The 21,287-nt window shown below is 36.4% G+C and overlaps 1 protein-coding gene across 1 annotated transcript in view; it reads right to left on the bottom strand.

Annotated features, from left to right (window-relative positions):
* The window catches only part of ROBO2 (roundabout guidance receptor 2), a gene marked incomplete at both ends in the record, with an annotated part of 445,132 nt that overhangs the window by 30,418 nt on the left and 393,427 nt on the right, over positions 1–21,287 (bottom strand). The window contains 5 exons of the mRNA XM_079549526.1: positions 5,772–5,928; positions 10,351–10,476; positions 10,832–11,113; positions 15,802–15,929; positions 17,500–17,542. Coding sequence (XP_079405652.1) covers positions 5,772–5,928; positions 10,351–10,476; positions 10,832–11,113; positions 15,802–15,929; positions 17,500–17,542 — 736 coding nt within the window. The remainder of the gene's footprint in view (positions 1–5,771; positions 5,929–10,350; positions 10,477–10,831; positions 11,114–15,801; positions 15,930–17,499; positions 17,543–21,287) is intronic.

The following is a 21,287-nucleotide window of genomic DNA, read 5'->3' as shown; positions in this document are numbered from 1 at the left end:
GAAGAAAGTCTGGATCACACAATCACAGAATGGCTTGCGTTGGAAGGGACCTCAAAGACCATCCAGTTCCAACACCCTACTGTGGGCAGGGTAGCCACCCAGCAGATCAAGCTGCTCAATAATCCACCAAGCTTGGCCTTGAACACTTCCAGGGATGGACATCCACATCTTCTCTGGGCAGTCTGTGCCAGTGCCTTACCACTCTCTTGAGTGAAGTTCTTCACTCAGTATCTAACCTAAACCTCTCCTTTCAGTTTAAATCCACCTCCTCCTTATCCTATCACTATCTACCTGCATAAAAAGTCAGTCTCCCTCTTACTTGTAAGCTCCTTTCAAGTATTGGAAGATCACAATGGTCTGCACTTATGCGCTTCCTCGCATCCACCTCCCCCTTTATTTGTCTGCAAATTTACTCTTTGTTTTTAGTTTGTAGCCTCTATAAAAAGCAACACTTTCCACACAGTTTCCTCACTCTGTCTTTCTACATAGTATATATGTATCTACCATGATGTGTAATACATTTATGCAGCACTTGCCTTAGGCATATGCTATGCAGCTGTGCCAACAATAAGATACACTTAATGCACAAGTTGACAGCTCTGACAGCACCCCACATCCTAACCAGACTTTTCAGGGACTTACCTAGACAGTGCTAAATTTTTGAATACTTCCAATACAGCTCTTCAAAGTACATTAAAAGGTTAACAACCACCAATACTCTTCTACACCAAATTAATCTCTCCTCATATATATATATATGTTCTAACAGGCATTACATTTATCTGGTTCTATTTTTGATCTTTCATCTGGGGGTTAAGAGATGAAGCTATATCTGATCAGGATTAGAAACAGATGTTTTATATTCTTATGTAAGCTTTGCCAGATATTCAATCCTTTCCTCTCTTGGCTTCATCATGGACCTTTCAGTTCGGGGTTGTATTATAGTACCATTCTAGGACCCTGTCCCTTAGAGACATCATCACTAACCAAAACACATAGGTCCTACTGCCTTTTCCTATAGCTTAAGCACTGCTTCTCCAGAGCAATGCTCTAATCCAAACACATCTTCTGCTGAGTACACTTCTGCTAACAGAACTCAAATCTCAACGCTATCTGCTCTTCCCATCTTCTGCACGTCCAGCCAGTCTGCAATCCCTTGAATGTCTTCTTAACTCCCAGTGTATTCCCAAATATCTCAGGATAGACAGCTCTTTTGAAAAAACAAGTAGACAACCAAGAGCTCTCATAGCTCCTTCACTGTCAAATCATCTCATACCCTGAAGGCCATTCCCAAGCATCATCTAAGTCACTTTTCAACTTCAAGGTCTTCAGACAGTGTACACTTTTGGTCTCAATGCTGCAAACAACACATTGAGATTAATTTCTTGAAGTAATTGAAAAATACTCCTTCAAGGTTCCTCGTTTTGTAGGAATTATCAATTTACCTGAGAAAAATGAATCACTGACAGTTTTCTCATGTGAGGAGCTGGGTTTCAAAACGGCTGAGAACACTGAGACAGAGAAGTTTCATAACTCATATTACGAACAGAAGATTTGCTTTAAGCAAAAACGAAGATTTCTAAAATTAACTAAATGCCTTTTCCATTTTTCAAAAGTAGGCCATACTTAAAATTACAGATTCAGGACAGCTAAATATCTGACTGAAAGAGCTGAAAGCCTGTGGAAGATGTAGATTGTAATTAAAGCTGGTATCATTTTAAATTTATATTTAGATGTAACCATGTGCAGATATGCAGAAATATGTATGTGTACAGAGGGACAAATGAATGCTGTGTCTTAACACTAGGTATTAGGAGCTATTGGATGATTATCTGTTCTCACAACAGAGAGTTTAAAGAAAATGTTAATGTACATTAAATTCCTTAGGAGACAGTCATTAATAGCTTTAACTTGTCTTTCCTTGCCATATTCACTCATGACATTGACACCTGAAGGTGAGGAGACCATCCTAACTCATGCTGTTAAAAATCTGCAGTGCAATAACTCTGTTACTCTCTTTCAACCTCATGCTTAAGTGCAATAGCATCTTCCTTAAAAGGGACAGGGCTGAAAGAGACTCCTTAGTGACTTTACAGTAGTGCATAAATGAGCTTTGGAGGCACTAGCCTTTTGACCCTGCTTGTTTCAAATCCCCAAATGTTCAGCTTGACAGTCTATTTCTTAACAAAAAGATTCTGCACAAGTACAGTATTTTCAACTAGGTTTTTTTTTTTGTTTTTTTTTTGTTTTTTTTTTAAATAGAGAGGATCCTAAGCCTGAAGCTCAGGACAATGAGATTCAAAATCTCAGGTATCTTTACAACGTAATGTCTGAAAAGTCACCAGCACTAGCATTCAATTTACCAAAAATAAATCCGAAAGAAAAAGCAAGCAAACCTAAAGGAAGACATTGTGACTGCATCTCATACAAATTATACAGTTATTTAAACTTCTGGAACTAGCATAGTGAATATTGGTCACATCCATGTTTTTTTTTCAGATCCTTGGGTAAATACAACTCAGAAAAAAATGCACTCAACTTTTTCAAGTACTTCTTATTAAATCTAAAACCCTTAATTTCACTAGGAACATCTGGTTGTAATTTCATGATGATTAATTTTAAGTCCAGTTGACAAAAATGAATATGTTTCTAACAATTTTTATTTTAATATTAGCAGATTTATTTTATATTCATCTTTTTCTCTTTGCTAGTTTATTTCACTTTTATTTCATATCAGGGATTCTTCTTCAAAATTAAATAGTACAAATGATAGATAAAGGGAACATTCTATAGGAATTCTATTTCAGTACACAAATTGTTGCAGGAAAAAAAAATCCTTCTCTAGGCCTTAAAAGAAAGTATTTTGTTTATATAAAATGTATTATCATCTATACATGCTCTCAATAGATACGTTTCTAAGTAATTTTACTACCATGCACACTAACAACCAGCAGCTAATGCTCCATTTCAAGTTGTAATCAGTAGTAGGAAATAAAAATAACCAATCATAATTGTGGTTGGCTTAAGATCATGCATATTACTGGTGACAAATACAAAGAGATGATGAAGAATAATAAATAAACATTTCCTTATTGTCAAGTGTATAAGATAAAACCAAGCAAAAGCATCTTCTCTAAAAAAAGCTAAAAAACAAAAGGAATGTTTGACTGACAAAACAGTAATTTCAAAGACTGTGAAGTATGTGCAAGTGGAAGAGCAAGGAACAAGCAGAGAGTCTTAGAAGGCCAAGAAAAAGGGGAAAATTTCACAGGAATGAGTTTGCTAGGGAAACAGCACTAATAAACAGACTTTCTTCACAGGTTGAACTGGAATTAAGTATATCCCCAAATCTACCATGTTGCTTACAATGACTGCTTGGATTTGCATGTACATCTTTTGTTATACTTGTTGAAGTTTATGGAAAAATAGGCGTGAATATAACAACCTTGATTCTTCTGGGGAGAAGACAGTAAAGAGATTCAAGAGTTGTTTTTCCTTTTATGTTTAAGTGACGCGACTGCTTTTTCTTTCTGAAAGACCGCTTTTCTGTCATTGCTACTGTAGATTGTTTCCTATAATTTATTAACCAGAAAGACACTAATGTTGATTTCTAATACATAAAATAAGGTGTCAAAATTGTTTAGTTTATTTGGGATACTCATGCCCACAAAACTCACATTTGAATTCAAGAATCATAGGAAGAGATGCACAGAAAAATGGGTATTTACATTCCAGATTCCTTGTTTTATTGTCCTTAATAATCACTTTTCATATCACACTGTGAGAACTTTATTAAAGTTTTTAGTTTTTCTGACTAGAAATTTATTTTTCAAATGTAATTCTCAATATATGTATGTTTGCATATAATTAATTCTGAAGTTAAAACACAGTGAACTTGTCATACATAGTATATATCAGAGAAAAGGAAAACAAAACAGTTTAAACAATTAAAAAGAAAAGCATTTTTTACAACATTAATGGAAACATAATGGAAACATAAGGAATGCAGTCTGTGATGAATTCCATTTTAGCATTTTGAAATCCACAGAAACAACATCAACCCCCTGAATACAGAATGGCCATTACTAATAGGTAGGGTTCAGTGAAGCTTTTTGCAAATTACTGTAGCTCAATACTGACACTGTAAGTCTAATCTTTAGTTCTATATTTGTCCTTGACTTGTAAAATACACATTAGAAGATCTTGTTATAATCACTCTTAATGAGATACCATTAAAAAAAAAAAAAACACCAAAAAAAAAACCCACCAAAACAAACCAACACATAAAAGAGTAATTTAAAAGATAAGGAAAAAACTGAATTGATAGGAACCTGCAAGACTGGTGATTACCTTATTCTTAAATACAAAGTGTTGTCTTGGTGACCAATGTAATTTCTTCTGGCAAGATAACAGATATTTTATGCAACTGAGAAGTGAAGCTCTGTGTCACAAGGGATTTCTCTGGATGGTGTTTCCATTTAATTTTTATGCTATTTTATTGTCGTTGAAGAAAATCTGAGTTGATCACCTTCTATAGCTTAATTATTTTAATGAAGTGGCTCAACATATGTTTTAAGGACATAAACTGATAATTACAAATACTAGATAGCTAAACCATCTTGAATTTATTTTATTTTTATATCAGATACAGAAAAAATGTTTATATGAACTTCTTTTTCTTGATATTTCAAAAAATATTTACAACCAGTAAGTTTGCTCATTTTCCTTGATATTTATTTTGGAATTCTATCTCTAATATAGCCTTCATTTTAAAAGGAACTCTACTGACATACAGTTAGCTACCACTCGTTTTAAAACTCAAAAATTAACCTTTAAATCTTCTGATTTTCATCATAGAAGTACTTATAAAAGAGATAGCACTTGAAATATTTTTATTCAGTATAACTATTAAAACAATTTTTAAAACATATACTTCATCATTAGGAAATATTGATTATTCCATATATTTAAGCAGGTAGATTTGTCCCAGAAGGAACTGCAGTGATTCTCATAGGCACCAACAGAGTTGATCACAGTAAACTATTTTTCTGATTTTCCTCCAGAGTTTGATAATCTGCAATTTCATATAATTTCACTTCATAGAAAGCATTCCATAGCTGCACTTTGTGTAGAAAATGTCTCTTTCCTCCTATTGCTTTTTATGTGATTTTTTATTGTCCTTGAGAATAAGTTTATGATATTCAAAGATAAGTGAAAGGTTCCAGAGTCTCAAGAGTAGTTTAAATTAAAAAAATACCTACAAATTTCCTTAACTGTGAAGTTTCTTGTAAATGGCAATGAGAAGATTACTACCAACTGGTTGATCTTTTAAAATCAATACAATTTTATGTGTATTTTTTGCTCTGTTGCATCAGACAACAGAAAACAGGCAACATCAAACCAGTGAAAAAATACAGTCCATATTGTGTCATCCTTACTCACTAAGTCCCATAATCTACAAGCAGCTCCCAACAAAATTCATTAGGCTAACTGTGAAGTGAGAAAAAGTCTCAGCATGAGTAAGCAGAGAAACCCAACATGATGATGAAACAAGGTTGATTTTATTTCCATCTTCATTCGCTCTCATGACAAGCTAGTCACACAGTCCTCCTCCATAGCCTTCAATAAGTCTATAGGAAAAGGTGTTCTCTTTTTTAAAACAAAATAGAATAATGTTGTCATTTGGAAAAAACAAAAAACAAAAAAACAAACCAGAAGCCTCATCTCCACAAATCACAGACTTTTCTTCGAAAGAAAAAGAAGAAAATTACCCTGCTTCTTGTTGATCTACCCCGTAGTGTTCCAGCTCTGTGCCTGGGAGTGGTTGCACAGGAGGGGGTGGGAGGGGAACACTGGCCCAGTTTGAACCATTATTTTTCTGAGGCTTGGCAGTATTTTTGCTTTTCTTCTTTTTCCCTCCTTTGCCACCTGCAAATCCAAAAAGAAAAATAAAATTTTTGAGATATAATGTGAAAAAAGGTAGGTTTTTAAATTTTTTTTAAATAGAATTCTGATTCCAGATGGCATGCCCCAAAACAGAAGATACATTTATGTCTTAGCAGAATCAGCACCAGCATCCTAATGTTTTTACAAGGTTAAAAATAATAATGGAAAAATATTCAGAATAGTTAGTTAAATCACTTCTTTTAAAATGTGAACTGCATATATTTGCACCACAGTAGTGCACAGTCAAGGAAAGACATATCTTGCTGCCTCAGGAATACATTTCTGATTTATTCATGTGTTCTTTATGATTTCTTGCATTCACTGATGGATAAAAATATAATAGACCATTACAAATTCTTTGAAATGTCAGAAACAGAAATGTGTGCTTATAACATTGTTTTTCATGGTTTCTTTCAGTGAAAAACACAGAGGTTAAGGACACAATAAAAATATTGTTATTAAGCTTAATTTTTTCAGCTTGAATGACATATATGTAGTCAAAACAAAAAGAAACTGCATTTTGCTGATAGAAATTTATCAAGTTGCATTGTTTTAAATATCAGGAAGTCTTCTGCAGTATTTTAGAACAACTTGTTTCACAGGATTCAATTACCTTTATGCCATTCTGGACAACAGGTTCTATTACTGATGTAGAGCTCTAATGGAACAGCTAGAGGAAATGAATGGAGCAACACATTTTACTTAAGCCCTTTTCTCTTTTCCCATTGTTTTTATACCCACTTTTCCAAACGAGACATTTCAATTTGTGGGAAAATAATTCTACAGAAAAAGCTCCCTTCCCATTTGTTTTGCTTCTTGTATTTTGCCCTGATCCTTTTTCTCTAGCCAAGAATTAATTAGTAGGAAGAACGAGACAAAAAATATTTCAAATACCTTGACTGCTTCAAGATCCATTCATTTCTGTTTTATTAAAACTCTGGATTGTTGGGCAGAAGAATGGTTTGTTGTACGCTTTTCTAGTGGGGTATCTAGCTAGCAGTCATTTGGGCCTTGCCTGCTGCAGAGAGCTGCAGAGAGCTGTCTAATCCAGCTACCCACTACCATCTCATGCTGCTTTATAAGGATCAATCAAAAAGCAAATCATGTGAAAAATTCCAGACAGAAATTAATCAGAAAAGCTACAACTGATTTGTCAGGCAGGGTGGCACTCTGTGGCACCATCTTCTTTGCCATGGTCTTAGCTTTAGGTATAGAGACATCCAGAAAGAGGTGCAATTTTAGCATGAGATAAACACTTGTCACAGATCTCAGCCCTTGTCACTTATCTTTTCGTCTGAGACACTGGGAGTGAGGGAAAGCTGAGGCTGAAGCATATACAAAAGAAGAACATGAATTTAAGTGTTTGAAGGATAAACTTTGGAAAAGTCAGCAGGATTAGGAACAAACAAGAGCTAAGGCAGGAGTGCTTTTCTGGGAGGAAAGCACAGGCATACGTGTGTGTGTGTGTTGCTGGGGCATTTAATCTAAGAGTATCTAAGAGTATTTAAGGAAGAGAAATGGAGAGGAGCGTTTAGAGATTAGCTGATATGGAGAGGGAGATTTTAAAGTGTAGGATCTTGGTAATCTTAGGGGACTGATAAAACAAAAGGTGGATGTGGGAGATGTTACTATGAATCCAATTGGATTTGAGGGGTTTTGTAGATAAAGGGCAAATACAACAGAGCTATAAGAGAGAGTGAAGAAGAGCTGAGGAACTGCTCATATGAAATAAACAAAAGAAAGTTCAAGGTCATTACTGGTAGGGAAAGAAGCCTACTCTCTACAGCTAGGCAGAAAATTCTCTTCTCCTATCCCCACGGAGAGAATTATTCCACTGCCAGACTAGTGGACCAGATACCTAATACATGTAGTACTTGATGTGTGTTTGAAATATAGAAGCCTTGTTCCCCCATAGCAGTGATGCTTGTTATTTTAGTGTCTTCTCACACTGAAATTAAATTATATTGTTTACATCTCTAGATGACTCAGCTTCTGGAAAAAGAATTTACCACTTGATGAAATGATCACAGCAACAAGTTAAGGTTGTAGATGTGCTGCACAAAGTACAGCCACAAAATTTCCCTACCTAACAAAGCAGTTGAGTGTTGAACTATTTTCCATTCCACAGTGGGATAAAATTTCTCATGACATTCACTGGAGATAGAGAGAGACTTAGAATAATCTTTAGAACTTACATGTACTTACAGAACTACCATCTGAGGAATTGAAAGAGTAAGTTCCCTGCTCACCTTAATGAGAAAAAGGTAATCAAAACTGGATTCTGACTACAGTAATGCTCTAATTGTCAGATTACTTGAAGGTCTTCCTCAAAATCTCATGCATTATAAACATAGTCTGTATTACATAGATAACAAATGGGCAAGGGAGAGCAAAATACTGACAACAGTCTAATACTCTAACAATCATCTGAGCCATGGGACATCCAGTTGTGATCAAAGCATGTGTGATCTGTCCATAGAAGGACAGGCTACCTGAAGTCTCCATGTTTCATCACAAATTCTACTTTAAATTAAGAAATACTACACAAAACACATTTCACTTGAAATATTTCTTCGAAGTCCAGATTTTGATCAACTGACATTTTTGTAATGAAAACCACTGACTGTATTTTCTCAGAAAGTTCTAAGGCAGTTGTACCTGTCAACACATCTAAAGTGTGATATTGACTTCTACACATACGTACGTACCTCAGCATATCAAATCCTGTATTTTCAAGCAGTCCCAGGTGCCAAAAAGCCTCTTGCCGGTACATATTACATACAAAGATCAAGAACCTTTCTCGTAGGATTGAATGAACTCAGCTCTCACATACCTTTCCATCAGTGTTGTAAGTCTATTTTTCTATCTCTTTCAAGTAAGCTAATATTTCCAATGAGGACACAAGATTTGCAAATAAATTTGTTTATTTGAATTATGGGCTAGCGTTTGTAGGCTTCTAATCTAAGCATACAGTTTGAAATAGGTGTCATTTAAGTTGACATAAAAAAGCTATTTCTAGAGTTGATCTTTTACTGTGATGATTGCTCTATGTTACAGCAGAAATTCAAAAGGCTATAGGTACAGTAAGAACTTGAAACTGAATTCTTGCCGGCTTACTCCTATTTTGGTTAAGTATAATAGCAGGTTTTAATTTCTGGCTTTTCAATTTTCATCTTAAAAAAAAAGATATAATTATACATTGGTTGCTCTGAAAGTAATGCCTCCAATTTATTTCCATGGAAACTACAACAGATACACAATAACACTACTTGCAAGAAAAAATTCTTAGCTACAAAACAGTTTTTGAATGTAGTCACCACCATTAACAGATTTACATGGATGGGCTGATTGAAATACTCTTAATTTCATAGTGTGACAGCTGTGCATGGCTGTCTGGAATTGGCTTGTCTTCCATGTTTCTGTCAGCAACTTCTGAAATGCACCATCCTCCACCTTACTGTGCTCATGTCCATTGTTTACTCTCTGTAAACATTCAGAAAACATTGGAGGATGTCAAAGGGTGCCATTTTTTCCACAATGACGAATTCAGTGACACACCTTTGATGACACTCCCATGTCAGATGCCATTTTGCCAGACTGCCTCTCTGCCACCATCTGTCATATGGCAACAAAAAGCAATGGAGTATTGGTGGGAAGGTTCAGCCTCTACTACCATACCACCAACATCCACCTGTGACATTGTCGGCCAACACAATGAAATAGGAGACAAAACTTTTGGAGCAGCCCTTGTACGAAACAAAAGCAACAAGTAAGCAAAATTAAAGAAATCAAGTAAAAAGTGCATTTAAATACAATCACATGTACTATAATCATTTTCATCTGTAAAAATGTGTTATGTTTCCAATATAACATGCAGCACACATACAAAATTTGCGTTCTCTTTATATGTAGACTTGTTGCACTTTTTGCAGCCTCAGTCATCTTGCAGAGCCTACTTTTATTTCTGAGCTGCCTGATTGAAATACAACATTTAGAAACAGCTCATGGGAGTGGGGAACCTGTTAATAAATCAACAAAAATATTAACCTCCTCAAGAAGTTCGTTGTGGGTATGCTTATAAACTGAAGAACAGTGTAACTGCAGTATAAACTGTGCTTTCAGGGAAAGAACATGACAAGGCAAGGTTTCAAACTGTCCTGGCAAGTTTTGGGCACAATGATTGGGAGGATTCTCCAGTTATGTTCAAGTAAGTTTTGCAAGAGACATTTCTATGCTTTTTTATTTTTTTTTTTTAGTGGAGGCCAATGGGTTATCTTTTGTTGGCAGTGGGCAGGCACTCTCATACTTATCTGCAAAGTGCCTCTGGGAAGTTTGTTTGCCTCCCTGGTGAGCTGCTGACAAACACCCCTCCGTCCCTCACCCACCCATAGCTGTGGAACCAACCTGAGAGGCTGCCACTCCTTTCGGAGCTGTTGTGGGAGCTGGTGGTGCTGAAATCCTGTGACTGGTTGTGTGGCAATCTATTAGCCAATCCCTCAGCCACGCGGTAGTCAGGGATGTAAAGCAAGGCTAAGGGTTAAAGGGCAAAGGTCACAGTGGCATTGTGTGATTAGTTGACAGCACAGGCACATGCAACACATGCAGTTAGCAAGTCAAGAGCAGATGTGGTGGGGCCGCAAGTTTTAATTTAACTTATACCTTTCCTAGCCTAATGGAAGGCAGATGGGTTGATGACTATCACAGCACTAAAAGCACAGAACAGTATATTTTGTGACTGTGAGGTTCAGCATGCATGCAAGATACATAAGTATTAGTTCCGGTAAATATGAACAACATCTCACATACTACTTTTTTTTTTTTTTTTTTTCTAATTCATGAATAGATGATACAGTATATAGTTCTGGAAAATATGAGCTGTAATTACCATTGTTGCCTTTGCCTTGTTCTGGTAGAGAGTAGCCAAATCCCATCAGGTCATTTTTTTGCTGAATTGAGCTTTTCCACTGAGGATCAGGTAAGTCGACTGCCAACTCATGGATGCTGTTGGAATGCAGTATCTGGGTGGTGGCATATGGCGTAGCTTGCGTTATTTGGCTGGAACTGTTGTAACTAGTTTTTGTCGTGAAGTCAATGCTGCTGTAAATGGCTCCATCAGAAAGCATAGTAGCAGTTTTATCTCCTTGCCCTGGCACTGGTGGCAACACATCTGTGGTGAGCATAGGAGAATGAAACAAATCATTGATGCACAGGAAGCCTGAAAGTATCAAGGTTTAAGATGAAAAATAAATGTGTCATTTTGCACGTTTGCATTTCAGCTGAGACAAGTCCATGAACCAACGAAGGGAAGATGATATACAACCATTGCCAACCTATCAGCATCTGTGACAGGCCTACCACTTGTCCTTCACGTCTCACTGCCTGAAACCATCTTTTTTTTCCATACTTTCAACTGCAAAAGTGAAGTTTGGAATATTTCTCTACTGAAGAATGTTTTCAATTGTTCATTCTATGTCAGAACCAACGTCTGGGCTTCAGGGAAATGATAAAAGGAACAAATTTACAAATCACAGAGGAAACATTCCTAGCAAATATGTAGCAAAAATCTTAAGTGGATGCCAAAGCTCTCAAAGTAATTTTTGAGGCCATCACCTTACTTTCTAGAAGTTTTATGCATCAGCTTATCTAATTTTCTTTTCGACATTAGTTAGCATATTTCTCTTTTTCAGCAAAAGAAAAATCTGACAAAAACAAGTCGTTCCTGAAATGTGGAAAAAAAAAAACCAACCCTGTTATTCTGAAGGGATTTCAGTGATCAGCCTCTTAAAACAGGAAAGTATTCTTAATAACGGAGTACAACTTGTTCAAATACTCCACCACATTTATCTGAAAAACAGTACAAATTGTTTACCTAATATCTGTTGATTTTTCTACATCTTTTGAATCCTATCACATACTGCAATTTGTATGTTTAATCAGTTACATTGGCAGTCTCTCTCCTTACTGAAGACCGTAGTGACATTTCTGGTGAAATACTGGAGTTGGAAGTTGAGACTACTGAAGTGTGAAGAATCTAATGACGACTGGCATGATGTCTCAAAGAGAACCATAGCTTGGCAGATAAACCCCCTCTCGCTATTACAGAGGTCAGTATTTCAAACACTGATTACAATATATTTAGATTCTGAAGCTGAGTGGTGCAGTTGACATAATGGTAGGGAGATATGCCACCTAGACACACTCAAAAAGAGGGTATGTGAGAATCTAAAGACGTTTAACAAGGCCAAGTGCAAAGTGTTGCACTTGAGTAGAGGCAATCCCAAATATGAATACAGACTGGGAGAAGAAAAAGTCTTTGAGAGCAGCCCTGCTGAGAAGGACGTGGGATGTTGGATGAAAAACTGGACATAGGGCAGCATTGTATGCTTGCAGCCTGAAAAGCCAACTCTATCCTAGGCTGCATTAGAAGAGGGGTGGCCAACAGGAAGAGGGAAAGGATTGTCTCCCTCCCCTTTGTGAGGCTGCAGCTGGAGCACTGTGTCCAGGCCAGTACAGAAAGGACGTGGAATTGTTGAAGTGGATGCACAGAAGAGCCATGAAGATGACCAGAGGGCTGGAGCACCTCTCCTGTGAAGAAAGGTTGAGGAAGTTGGGCTTGTTTAGCTTGGAGGAGAGAAGGCTCCAGGGACCTCATTGGGACCTTCCAGTCTTTGATGAGAGGTTACAGGTAGAAGGGACCATTTTTTTTACATGATCTGATAGTGAAACTGATCGTTTAAAATGAAAGAGAGGAGAATCTACTTGTTAGAATAGTGTATCATTTATATGCCATTTGCTTTATATAGCTGGATGGCAGAACTGGATTCCAACTGGAGAGTAATTGATATAATGCATACTCCTATAGTGAGGACGTTCAGATCTCATTTTAGGTATCAAAGATGTTTCTATATATTTTAGACCTCAAAAAGAAAAGAGAAGGGTTTAGAGTCATTCCAGTTTCAGACACAGGAGCTGTGCAACCTGATAGAATACAATTGGTCTCTTAATGTCTCAGGATTTTTCTGCCAATAAGATATGATAGCACAGCTTCCTTCCTCCCACTGCTGTTTATTTTTTTCCCTAGGTTGAAAACCTACATCAGAGAATTATTTTCTACTGCGTGTATGTGAATGTTTTAATATGAAGTCTAGCATCTGCAGTCTCAGAGTAACAATGTAGTACCAATTACCAATCAATATGGCAACAAGTGCTCAGCAAATAGATTACAGGAAGATTAAAGTTGGTTGTAGAGGTACATTTTTTTTTCAAACAAGAAACAACAACATGGGAACAATTGGGAATTATATTACATATCTGCAGAAAAATCTGAAGTGCCAAATGAAGTTATAATTAATGCATAGTACAAGTCATATTTCAAAACCAGCTTATTATTATCTATCTACAAGTATACAGTGTGCTGACTTCACGTATGCCCATGTATTTAGGGCAATATACAATCACAAAATCATCTATATGCAAACACTTTATGAGATGTGAGAGTCAAGTGCACTCCTATCTTTCATGTAACTGATCCACAATATGAAGACTTGACCTTTCCACAACTGATTTAACCAAAGCATAGTGAATCACAGAATCATGGGATAGTCGAGGTTGGAAGGGACTTCTGGAATTCATCTGATCCAACCCCTGCGCAAGCAAGAACACCCAGAGCAGATTGCAGATTACCAGGACTGTGTCCAGGTGGTTTTTGAAGATCTCCAAGGATGGAGTCTCCACAATGTCTCTGGGCAACCTGTGTCAGCACTCAGTCACCTGTACTGCAAAATTATGCTTCCTGATGCTTACGTGGAATCACTTGTGTGTTAGTATTTGTGGTCACTGTCTCCTCCTAGCATTGGACACCACAGAAAATAGCAAGGCTCCCTCCCTTCAAGCATTTATACAAATTGTTAAAATCCCCTCTCTACCCCCCCACCCCCCACAGAAGAAAAAGCACTCTATAGTTCAGACTGAAGATGGGCATCGTTTCCCACTGGACATTTCCCACTAGACCATTCCAAAATCTCTCTAATATCCATTTTTCTTTGTAACTCTCACAATAATTTCAAATGTTCTAACATACTTTCTGAGGGAATATCTTTCCTGTTGTCTCAATACTATTTTGTGGTCTTCTGTGATTCCAAACCTAACCTCTGCTTACCACTCACAGATTTGCTCTTCACTGCATATCTAGCATATAATGCAGATTTCATTTTTAAAGACAATACTGTGACAGCCTTCCTCAGTTTCTGCTCCAGAGTCATTGCCACCTTACCATTTTCAAAATTCTTACAGACCTCTAATACTAATCCAGACCTTTAACCCAAAGACACTCAAGTTCTATCTATGCTAGACACAACTACATTAATTTGCACTAAAAGATATCTGACTTCTGATCCATCTTTAATGCAGAAAGCATCCAAACTCAAGTGCTGAAATAGATAGGACTAAGTGAGCCCGAAACCCCCAGAATAAAAGTATGATTTGGACTGAAAAGATCATGGGTATAAGTAAGCTCCTGAAATTCCAACTGTTGCATTTCCTGGATGAATTTGGAAGCTATGCCTCACCCACCCTCAAGCCCAAAGTCTTAAAACATACTTCCAAATTAAGTCTTAGAGAGCCAAATACAAACTGATAATTCTGTATTATGTGATCACATGAAAAGATGGAAAAGTAACAAAGAGCTTTATTTTCAAGAAATTCACAACAAAGAAGCTGGCAGATATTCAGTTATTTTATAAATATTGTCAGACACTTGTTTACTTTATAATATTTTTGTAAGACAAGAGTTTTAAAGCATTCTTAAATGGAAAATAAACCCTGAATGTTTTAATATAATTTGAAATCAAAGCAGTCAAACCATAGAGTTTTGCATAGGAGTTTATAACCAAAGTGAGAGATTATTTTCAGAGGCAGATTTTGATACAACTCAAAATTATGTTCTTTTCACATTTATCAGTTTATCAGTTTGATAGATTGATATACTTTCTTTGCATTTTAATGTATTTTGACATACAAAGTTGAATTGATTTTTATATGTCTTAAAAATACTTATATACTCGTTTGGTTTTTAATTTATTATTATTATTATTATTTTTTAATTTCAGTCTTCCCCTGAACACCACTATAGAGAATAAGTTGTTATAACATCACAGAAACCAAGAAGGAGATATGAAAATTATTTTGACATTTTAAAATCACAATAGTTCATCCTGAAATTCCCATTTGAGTAAAATGCTTGAAAGAAAATAATCTCTCTAAAGATTCATCATCATAATTACAAATTATTGCCTTCTTTCATGAAGAGTCTCCTACAATTAAAAATGGAAATAACTGCCCCCAAATCTAAATAGTTTGTTTCATGTGTTTTTTCCTCCAATAAGAAGGGAAATTTCTAAACACCTGTGAGGCTTTCTTCATTGGTTATGGTTGAGAGTGAGAGCAGTCCCACAACAGGAAGGGGATGGGCAAGGTTACAGCAACAGTGCTGGAGGAACATGGGAGGAACATTCTTCCTGGGTTCCCCAAGTTTCTCTCAGATCTTATAGATGTCCTCTGTCCCTGACTATAGTGTTCTACACAGCAGATTGCTCATGTCCATGCAAAAGGGAACCCATCTGTTTCTCTTCAAATGATTCTCAGACCCTGTCTTACCAGTGTGGGGTAAACTTTATGTTTTAAAGAAACAGAAAGAGACACGGTAAAATAGACAATTTAAAGCCAAGTGTAAATAAAATCTTTAGTCAAATATAGAAAGAACTATAACAGTATGAAAATATTACACAGTCTTTATCTAGGTGATAACAAAGAAAAATCCAATTTTATACTATATGGTGACAATAAAATGAAACCTACCTCCACGACTGAAATTGGCAAGATCATTGGGTCCACTAGAGCTGTTGTTAACTGGCAGACTTGTGGCAGGCCAAGAGTCTGCAAGCCAAGGATAACTGGGGTCACTTGCATTCAACAAACCTGGTCGACTGAAGAAGAATAAAAAAAAAAAGATATACATACATATACACATAAAAACAAAATTAAAATATCTGTGAGACAACTCTGGATATAACAGCAATTGAAGATGCTACATAACTTCCTTCCTATCATTGTGTGTAAGAAACAGTTTAGGAGACTTTAATTTATTTCAAATTAAAATTGTGTAGTCTTTGATGATATAAAGACCTTGAGCAGTTAATTAAGGATATATACAAATCAACTTTGTCAGCAGAAGTGGGACTAGGCATCAGTCGTGATTCTGCCAGAATCCAAATGAACTCCGTTGTCTGTGTGAAATGGGGGTTAGGCAGTACCATCATGGGATCCGAAACCAAGGCCGAATGATAAATTACCACCTCAAGGGAACAATCACTCAAACTGATTGCTCCATATCAGCCATTTCCAGGACTTTGGGCTACTATTTCTTCTTTCCCTTGCATCCCAAATGCACGCCTGTCATCTACAGGCTGGTAACTCTTTCTTTAAGCACTCTTGTATGGTTTAGAGGCGAAGAGGTTTGAGTAGGATTAATGGAAAGTCCACAGCTATCTTTATCTGCCACTACTGCATGGTTTTTATATCACTATAATTTCAAGCTTTGCAAGCAGTATTAAACAGTAAGCATGTTGAAAGAGAACATAAACTCAGGCCATAAGGCACTGTGTCTCTCTCACCCCAGGATAAACAGCCTGGAATTTAGCAAGGCATGTGGATTGTTTGTATTTGTATTTAACAAGGAAAATAAATCATGTCATGTAAATGCCCCCAGCCCTCAAGCAAAATCACCCATAGTCCTGATGCTATTCTAGATTATTAATGCACTCATGAAGTTGGAGCAACACCTATAATCATTGTACTTTATTTCTGATAGGCCCCTGTCTGGTACAATCCCTAAGAGAAACATAAGTTTCTATGGAAACAGCAATAAGAAGACCCAGCAGAGCCTTTCTTGCCATATCCACTAGCTCTCATTAGGCCTTATCTCTTTTTGCTAAAATATTGATTAAATAGGAGATTGGAAGTTATTACCACAGCCTAATTACAATCTCCATATCGGCAAAGGGAAAATAGATGAGGATATATGGGTCCGTTATCAGCTTTTATCAATTTCAATTGAGTAGCCAAAGTTGTGGAATCTAGTCCTGTCAATCTACAGCCTATTCATCATCCATGAATCATTTATTTTGTGATCGATTAAGTGTAATTGTTCACTCACAGCAATTTAGGGGTAGCCAATAAGGAGTCTTAAACAACAGCAACTTCATTTGCTAATGTCTAATTAATGCAATAAACATCTTGGTAACAAATGAACACATTCCTTGTGATATTTACTACGCATTTCTTTCAGGGCATCTGGGAGATATGAAACATCTGGGCTTGATTCCTCCAAAGTGCACAACAGATAGATCATTAAATCTTGTAGTAAGCTACTTAACTCTTTCTGTAATTGTCGGTCTTGCAAATGATTGTTTACTCAAATGCATTACCTGCAGAATTTTCAGATTCCTAATTTTAGAAATATATGTGATGGAAAGACCTTTATGCAGAGAAACATACCTTCCATTGCTCATTAGTCCTCCATCTCCTCTTTGGAACGTGACTGTATTTTGGTTGGAAAAACAAAACAAACAAATACACACACACACACACACACACACATATAAGACAGGGAGAAATCAATTAGTTATAAGCATCAATTCAAATTGCTCAGTGTCCAAGATTGGAGGCCTCTTGACATCATCACATAAGAAAGTACAGAAATTATAAGAAAAGGATAAAAAGCACATTAGGATTACAGTTTATTTAGGATTTGACTTACAGTATTGATTCACATCAATTTGTCCTGTAGCTTGCAAGGCAAGCCAGCCACTTGAGGAAAAAAATCCTGCATTTACCACAGGCCATTTCATATGACTTTGCAGTGCAAGACTGTGCCATGTGATGAAATTGTTTTCTTGGCATGCTTTTGCTTCAGTACATAATGACACTGCACCAGTGAGTTAATAACATCATGTTGTAATGCAGTAATATCATGTCACCACACAAATACGCCATTTCCCACGATAAATACAAAGAAGTGGCAGCTCTATTACAGCTGAAGGGATGTGTGTAGAGGGGGGAAGCATAAAGCTGCAGGATTTCCATCAGCAGCACATGTAAGAACTAGCACACACACGTAAGTGCATACACGCCAGTATTACAGAGAAGAGATGTTTTCAGTCTTGCCACTGTGGATGCAAAGGATACACTGTAGCCCCATTCATAGGTATCAAGAAACAGTTCATTCCTTATCTACCTTATTAACAGGATTACATTCGAGAGTGATATAGGTAAACTCACATTACTGAGATGCTAATTGACAGAATTACACGGTCCTTTTTGAAGGCAAATATTTTGAATCAAAGTTCAGAAATGACTATGGTTGTCTGTGGCAATATTGCATTATGTATTGTTGGGTATAGGCAGGGCTGACAATTAAAGTATATCAATGTCCTGGACACTTGCATCCTCACAGCTCTAACAAGATGATGGTTAGAATTTCAGAGAGGAATGGATTAGTCTATGAACAACTTAATTTAAAATTAAGGTCCAATATTGGAAATACAATCTAACTTTGTAAGATAAACATCTTCATCATTAAATTACAAATTCCTGAATATTTGTAGCGTTTTCCAAATATTAGATCAAACCACCAGTTCAAGATTATGCCTTCCATTATAAATGTTTCTAACCTGATCAAACTACTAAATCCAATAGAAATACTGTGATTAATAAAAAATTAGCAATGACACAAATCCACTGATGAAATACTTCTGATACCTTAGAGAATACTTGTCTCTTCATTAATTCCTAGGGTAATTTCACAGCATACATTGAGCAAAGGAGACAAAAGTAACCCCTTTGGAAGCCTTGCTGAAGAGCGCTTGGGTAGGGTGATTAATTACACTTCACTGCAGAACAGAGTATTACCAATATCAGAAAATCACTGCAGTCATATGTCACATCAAAATGGTTAATAGCCGAATTTTGAAAGGATGTAATCAAATCAATTAATGAAAAGAAAATCAAAATGCAAGTATGGGAAGTATTAAAGTCTGCTTTGAAAAATGAGACGTTAAAAACACTGCAGCTAATTAACTTTAGAGCTGATGCCACTTTCATTCATGTTGCTTTTAACAGGCTGTCAAGTGACTGCATCACTCGTTGCTTCAGTGTGAATAATCTGAAGTGTTTTGGATATCATGTGTGAATATATGAAGAGGTGGTACTGACCAGCTATGTTGCAAGCTATGTTGGTAAAAATACATTAGCACTTCAGTAGAGGTTCTGTGTCCTTACTCCTTCTCCCCTTCTCATTTAATACTACAACCTTCTTCAACTGTCAAAGCAACAACAAATAGGGACAAGAAACAAAGGTGTATTCACTAACAACCTTTGTAAATAAGGTTTACAATTTTAAGGGAATCACACTGCAACATATTTTCTGAAAAATCTCCTGGGATTAATGGTCTTGTTTCAATGACAGACTACCAGAAATTGCATTAAAGTATTATTGTCGCCAACTGTATAGTGTATATGTGTGATATTTTATCTATGTAAGTCATATGGGAAAAAAATCCATACTTAAGGTCTCAAAAATATTTGTATTGGTAGTCTACCTCTATAAAAGAAAGATAAAATGGAGGAGCTAGTAGGAAATCACAGCAATGTTTGCCAGACACATTCTATTTTCTACTCAGTGAGGCAAGAGAACTTGCAGGGATGCTAGGAAAAAAATATCAAGAAGATGATCGCAACCCTTGCTGTAGAGCTATAATTGCTGTGGAATGGCTGCTGTATACAAGCTTGCTGAGAAGAGACAGGTATCCAAGCATTTACTCTCTTTTCTGCTACCTATGCATCCTAATGGTAGCAACCATTTTGGGTTTCTTCCTACATTAAACAATCTTATGCCCTCCCAGCATAAACACTGTCTTCAGAAGAGCTTGTATTGCAGTGACCCAGTTTGGTAGGGAAGATCATGCCTGGCTTATGCAATATGTATGGAACTGGGAAGGAATACAGGTGCTTTCATTTAACCTACTCCTTGCAAACCAGCACAGTTTTGGTTGTAAACTTAATCAGAAAAGAAACAAGAGAGCATTGTGGTTTCTACTCTTGGTCGTAAAGTCTCTGGAATATCAATTAAGCTAGCCAAAATTGGAATAAGTGAGGAGATATCATCAGGATGTCATAGAAAAAAAAATATGATATTCCAGATGACTTCCATAAATGGGCTGAGGGAAGATAGAGAAGATGTCTTTCTTTTAGCGTCAATATTGTGAAAGAAAAGACAGCTAAAAACAGAAGACATGGTCAGGCTGCCAACATAAGCACTATGTTTATCATTCCTGCCATACATTTTGTCAGCATTTTTGCCTGCAGTTTGATTTCTGCAATTACAAAGCAAGTCTAAATGCCTGAATAGGAGCATATTTAATGCAATGCAGACATGTAGATGTCACTATAAAAATAAAACACACAGGCAGCTGGCTTTATTCATCCTGTCTCCACTTTAAAAAGATGCAGAGTAATTTCAAGGGGCAATGTAAGAGGAGAAAAGGAAGGATGTCCCTATCACTGACCCACCCATCTCTCTTGCTTTTTTTATCACTGAGGAAGCACAAAATTCTTTCAGCATTCTTTGCATCTGATATATGTTCTGAAAAAGGACACAGACCTGAAGGGATGAGATTGGTTTTCAAAAGAAGATAAAAAAAACAACCTCTGCATAGAGAGATTTTGAAGGAATCCCCACTAGCTTATACTTGAAGGACTTCAAGAAAGCAGGAAGATAATCCAAAGCACATTTTAAATGCATAAATATTTAAAGAAATTATATTGTATATATTTCTATGAAGAATGGCATATGTTAAAGAGTTTTTTATATGCCTTTTATTAAATATATAAGGAGATGCTCATACTATTTACTAATATTATCTGACAAGGTTAAACTTAATCTTTGTGCCTGCTAGGACTGGAAAAATATGAATATACAGTAAGTTGACATTTTGAGGCAAGAAAGCTTTAGAAAGCTTTATGTACGCCTATCTCTAGAAGGCCACATTTTCCTACCACAAATGAAAACTTTAATGTTGCCAGCCAAGTCTTATTCCTTTTCCTGATAAGCTGTTCCTCAAATATGAATGTAGATTAATCCTTTTTTAATAAGCATTAACTCAGAACAGATAATCAGCATATAAAAATTCCATCAAATCTTCTGCCTACCTTTGGACAATTCTGTCAAACAATTTATCCTCATTTAACAGCTTCAGGAGTTAAGCATAAAATGTGTAGCATTCTAT

Source organism: Tetrao urogallus (assembly GCF_951394365.1).
Source record: "Tetrao urogallus genome assembly, chromosome: 1".
NCBI lineage: Eukaryota > Metazoa > Chordata > Aves > Galliformes > Phasianidae > Tetrao > Tetrao urogallus.
This window is presented reverse-complemented; position numbering and strand designations above follow the sequence as displayed.